This window comes from Hyperolius riggenbachi, chromosome 6 (assembly GCF_040937935.1).
Source record: "Hyperolius riggenbachi isolate aHypRig1 chromosome 6, aHypRig1.pri, whole genome shotgun sequence".
NCBI classification, from domain to species: domain Eukaryota; kingdom Metazoa; phylum Chordata; class Amphibia; order Anura; family Hyperoliidae; genus Hyperolius; species Hyperolius riggenbachi.
In genome coordinates, this window is record NC_090651.1 from 303,671,618 (window position 1) to 303,677,617 (window position 6,000).

Here is a 6,000-nt window from a genome sequence, read left to right on the forward strand (position 1 = left end):
GTGTCTGCTTCCTGCTTTCATGGAAGCAGACCTATTGTTCACACCCTGTGTTTACACATTAGCTGCTCTGCCATGACAGAGAAGATTCCTGAGCTGACACAGCTGAGAGATCAAATTACAGTGGTCAATAGTTACAGATAAGGGAGAATTAGAAATGCTAAACTCTCTAAATACAGTACATACATGATGCATTGGTTTTCCTTTTGTCCTGTGCAAGAGTTCAGATTCACTTTAAAGGGACTCCGAGCACCTCTCATGGGTATGCCTTTAAGACTCCGACCAGTACTGCAAAGTACTTAAAGATGCATACCTTTCTGTAGCTTGTGCTCTCCTCTTTCAATTGATGCCTGAATCGCCGTTCTACACTTTCAATTTAAAAATCGCGGCTGCCATCTTGGCTATGTGATAACTTCTGGGTCACCCTTGTCTTCTCTGTTAGAGAAGTGCATCACTGAATGAAGCAGGAAGAGCACTACTTTGTTGGAAGTCATGTGGCTAAAAGGCATGCCCATGAGGGGTGCTCTGAGTCCCTTTTAATGGCAGTTACTGTATTTATTTGAAGATAAATGACTTTCAATGACTTCCTGCCGGTACCATTTCATACTGTATCTTTTTCATTTTGAAGGAGCACAGATGGATCAAAAGTGCAGATTGAATACGACTATGAAACAATAAAGAACATTGACTGCAATGGAGCAGACTTCTGTGTGACGGTGAAGGATGGCATGCGTTGCTGGAACATGAGTGTACAGTGGTGGCTGGCCCACTACATCTACAAGAATTCACCCGTCAAGTCTCTGGTGTTTGGGTAAGTCTGATCTGCCTGGAACAAAAAAACATGACCGTCTGCTGAGAACGAGATGGATCATTTCCGCACAGCACTGCTCCAATAATTTGTGCACCGCCATAGACCTTAATGCGAAATACAGCTATAGAGATGCTCCGTAACTAATTTGGGAGTCAGGCAATGGCCGGAGCTCAAATTAGCAAAAACAGGGTTATTTGGCTGCCAGCAATAGCCATAAGCTTGAATTACATGTCTCCTCCACCCCCCCCCCCCCTTCCCCCAACAAGTTGCTACAAACTCTGTAAGGACCTGAGCCCACTAATGCAGTTGTATCCGCTTTTCAGTTGCACATCAGTGTTACTGATCCTGAAAAGCAGACACAACTGTGTCAGGCCTCGTTCACATTGGGTGTGTGTTTAGAATTTAAGCGCATAAAACTGCACGCGTTGATGCTTGTTTCATAACACGCTGCGATGCATTTTTTTTAAGCGGACCAATGCGTTTTGCGTGCTTTTTAACGTGTTTTTGTTCAGCATGTTTTGCTTATTTGATGGAGCAGTTGTCAAAGATTTGTTTTCATTTGAAAACTTTTTTTTTAATGTGATCAGGACACAGGACAGTTGGAACTGTGTCTCATGCTCCCTGTCACCTCCTTTCAACTAAAAAGATGGCTGCCCTCATGAAATCACAAACGTTTTACCTGTTCTTTTAAAACAGGGTGGGTAAGAGAATATATTACCTATCTATTTTAATTAACATAACTAATGTAATGTTTTTTTAGACCGAAGTTCCTCTTTAATACACTCAGACCAGTTGCTGTTGAAATTTGATTTTTATGGTGACAATGATAGAGAGGTAGGGCTTTGTTGCAGTGACTGGAGTGTGGTGTTCTGGGCAGGGCTGTGGAGTCGGAGTCGTGGAGTCGGAGTCGTGGAGTCGGGCAATTTTGGGTGCCTGGAGTCGGAGTCGGAAAAAATGCACCGACTCCGACTCCTAATGAATTGGTAACTGTAATTAAAATAGAAAATATGATAAAATGTTCTATTTCTCAGATGATAGTCATTAAAAATAATGTATATATACAGTTATAGCTGTGCTTAGTCCACAAAAATGAAATAAACCAATCAAAATTAGTTACTTGTGCTGCTTCAATAAAGCAGTCCCCGAATTTTTAAGGTCAAATATACATATCTGATTGTGACTGTATATATGATGTGTACACAGGAATCTCTTATATATACTAAACATCTATGCTGTAAGAATAAAGCCTGATGTTTAGCTGTGTCACTAATAGAGATGGTCAATGAGATAGAAATAATTCTGCATTGATGCTGATTTATGCAAATGTGTGCACTCCCTTTGCTGATGAAATCAAATAATTTGATATGTTGTTAAAATTTGGTTTGGCGACTACAAATTAAAGGGTACCTGAGACGGATGAAAAGTAAAGTTTTATACATACCTGGGGCTTCCTCCAGCCCCCTTCAGGCTAATCAGTCCCTCGCTGTCCCCCACCACCCGGATCTTCTGATATGAGTCCTGGTAATTCAGCCAGTCAGCGCTGTCCGGCCGCATGCCGCTCCCACAGCCAGGAACATTCTGCACCTGTGCAATAGTGCTGCACAGGTGTAGTATGCTCCTGGCGGCGGAGTGTGTGCATGCGCACTACGCCTGACTGGCTCAAGTACCTGGACTCATAGCAGAAGATCCAGGTGGTGGAGGAGGACAATGAGAGACTGATTATCCTGAAGGCGGGTGGAGGAAGCCCCAGGTATGTATAAAACTTTTTAATTTCATCTGTCTCAGGTTTACTTTGTTACACAGTAGTACTATACTCTACATATGCTCTCCCCACAGAGCTGCAGGGAATCCACTGAGAATGCTGTGCACATTGAACACAGAGGTGTTGTCTGTCACCCATAAACCTTGTTCAGATTGTGCATGAAGAATGTGTAATAGAGGAAGAATATCCTCAATCCCCTGCAGAGTACCTGCACATCATTCTTACATGTACCCACACTTACATTGCCTAGGGCCTGATAGATGTTCTTTGTTCCGGTTTGTACCTTTTACAAGTACTCTTACCAAGGACTAGTTTTAGTCTAAAGGGAATAAATATAGTAGTCTACATATCCTTCTCACTTCAGTTGTCTTGTAAAATTCCTAAGCGTTGGCAGTTAAGAGACGAATTTCATGTTACATACTTTTAATCAACAAATTTGTAATATGCAAATTAGAGGAGTCGGAGTCGGTGGAATCCTAAACTGAGGAGTCGGAGGCGGTGGATTTTTGGACCGACTCCACAGCCCCGGTTCTGGGTCACAATTTCTCCAGACACACTGCGGTAAGCTTCATGGTCACATCCGCTTCAAATACAAGGACCCGCAACAGGCGTGGATTTTTTTATTTTTTTTTGTAAAAATACACTACACAGGTTTGGAGGGTTAGGATGGTAAACAAATTTAATATTTGTCCTTGCTTAAATAAAGGCATAATTTTCATCAATTTAAGTAAAGCATATTTAGGGTTTTCTTGGTCTGCTACATAAATATTGCAGTTTGTCCATAACCTAGCTGGGTTCTCTAGGGTCGTTTTTAACGCAGCAGGGACAGCCATACTATCCCAGGGAAAAAAAACATATATAAGAAGATTTGTTCTACTTACATAACATGTATTGTACTGTCCATGTTTTGATTTCAGTGAATTTTATATAGCAAATTGAGAAAACTGTTTAAGGCATTTTACATCTTTACTGCCTCTGACTGAAGCCAATCTTGATGTAATTTCCTCCCTTACACTTTTTTTTTCTCTCTCTCCTACAAACTGCACTGTCTTTTCTAGCTTACTTTGTAAACACATGAGAGCACAGCAAGATCATATTTCAGTAGCTTCTGCTTCCTTTCTCAGCTTCATGTCGTACTGAAACGCCCTCAGCCAATCAGTGAGGAGCAGGAATGTGGGAGGGGTGATGACAAGCTTTCCTCTCCTCGGCAATAAACCAAATAGAGCCAGGCTGACTGAGATACGATTTTATTACAGCAGAAACATTTATGATTGCAAGGCAGGGTCAGGTTGTAGACCCTGCATAATAAACACAGAGTGGTGGGTAAATGGAATTTGATTTTATGGCTGACAATCCTGCTTTAAAGAGAATCCGAGATGGGTTAGCAGATCAAAAAACACATGCTGTCTGGTCCGTGGGGGTTGCTGGACCAGGCATCGTTAATTATCTCCCCTCCCCGCCGCTCCTATCTGCAGCAATCCATCATTTTTACTGATGTGACCTTTCGGGTAACAACGCTGCAGATCAAAGTGTCTGTGTTCTCGTGAGAGCACAGCGCTGATTGACGAGGAGGGGAGCAGGCAGCTGAGAGCCTATTAGCGCCTGTTAAGCTACATACCCGACACCCCCCCCCCCCCCCCCCCCCCCCCGTCGCATGCGTGCACGTGAACCGGGAGCGACAGCTCCCTGCCAGCTACAGCTGTCCACACGTCTCGCCAGAAAAGCAGAGACGCGGCGGAAGCTGTTTGTAAATGGAGCATCCCCCGGCCGGATGCTCCATTCACTTGCGTAGGTCTCCTGTCGCTAGCCCGCGTACTCACGCGGAACTAGCGACAGTTCCGGCGAAGTTGTGGCAACAGCTGTAGCCGGCGATTGAACATGTTCAATCGCCGGGCGACAGCTCCGACGGGCGATGGTTCGGGCGCGCGCGTGTAATACACACGCGCGTCCTGTCGCCGCAACATGCGCGTGCCACGTGGTTGCGGCGACGGCCGTACCCCGTGTGTATGGGCCTTTACAAGGCTCTGATAGGTGGGAAAGGGACCTTTTGCAGGCGTTCCTTAGCCTGCAGTGGGATGCCCCTTCCCCATTAGTTTGTTGACATCCTGAATGTCGAGATGTTGGCAGATTGCCGGGGACGGCTAGTGGGGTGCAGCGGGTACAGAGAGTGGCGATCAGGGCACACAGAGGCATGTCCTGCAGATGGGAACATGCCTCTGTGTCCCTTTTTTCTAAATGTAATACCCCACCTTGGGTTTTCATGCACTGCCTTTCCAGGTAATATGCAGCAGACTTACCATTATGTTTTCTCTCTTTATTGCAGGAGTGCTTGGACTATGCTTATCAGTGCTTATTGGCATGGAATCCACCCTGGCTATTACCTGAGCTTCATGACTATCCCCCTGTGTCTGGCCTCTGAGGGAGCGATGGATGCCGGCCTGAGACGCCATCTGTCTGACTCGGGCAAGCTGGTGTTTGATTGGGTGCACTGGTTCCTGAAGATGAGAGCCTACGATTACATGTGCATGGGTTTCGTTCTTCTCACTTTCTCCGACACTGTGCGCTACTGGAGGGCCATTTATTTTTCTATCCATGTGCTGGCCATCTTCTTCCTTATCTTAGGTCGGGTTCTGGCAGCAAGAGCTCCAAAAGTCCCCAGGAACAGCAAAGAACAAAAACAAGAGGTGAAGAAGGAGAATTAGTCCCTAGAATATGGCTGGTCCAACGTGACTTTGACCTGGAAGTGCCAGCAAGCCATAGTGTTCCTGTGCTTGTGCTAAACTGGATGTGATAACTGGGACATGTGCTGTGCTTCAGTTACTCGACTGTGAAAAACGTTTCATCTACCTGTATACTGCAATGGGGAGATCTGCTTCCACAGTACACGGGTAACCTAGCTCTCGCCTCCCTCGATCTGTGCTTTCCTGGACGACCACATGACACTCTTTTCTTCCTTACCACCCATGTCAGGATATCAGTTGAGTTTCAGCCATGGTCATGTAACCTTTACTTTTTTTTTAATCCGTGCCATGTCCATCTCTTTGCTATTGTGTCTATGTAAAGTTGCCATATCTTCTTTATTATCACATTTGTCTGGTTCACTTGTGTTTTATTTATTTTTTTTTTTTTTTGTGAGGATAGGGATTTTATTTGTATTTAAAACATACCGGTACCTCCATAAAAATGGAAAATTTAATTTTTCTTTGGCTTTTTCTTCCACTTTTTTTTTTTTTTTGCCCGGACATTTGATGTGCTTTGCTTATTTTCATTCTGTTATATATTTTTACTTTCCTTATTCCTCTATCCTGGCCCTTCCCACCTTATCAGACTTGTCTGGTTAACAGGGTGATTTGGATACAAATGGGCCTCCATATCTTCATAGGGAGTGTTTGCCAATATAACCTAGTGTTCCCCAGAACAGAAAAAAGCA

The 6,000-nt window shown here is 44.4% G+C and overlaps 1 protein-coding gene across 3 annotated transcripts in view; it reads left to right on the forward strand.

Moving 5' to 3' along the window:
* The window catches only part of MBOAT7 (membrane bound O-acyltransferase domain containing 7), a 53,507-nt gene extending 47,741 nt beyond the window's left edge, over positions 1-5,766 (forward strand). For all 3 annotated transcript variants that reach the window (XM_068241220.1, XM_068241221.1, XM_068241222.1), the window contains exons 7-8: positions 626-808; positions 4,894-5,766. In XM_068241220.1, coding sequence (XP_068097321.1) covers positions 626-808; positions 4,894-5,272 — 562 coding nt within the window. In that variant the 3' untranslated portion in view covers positions 5,273-5,766. The remainder of the gene's footprint in view (positions 1-625; positions 809-4,893) is intronic.
* Positions 5,767-6,000: the final 234 nt, after the last annotated feature.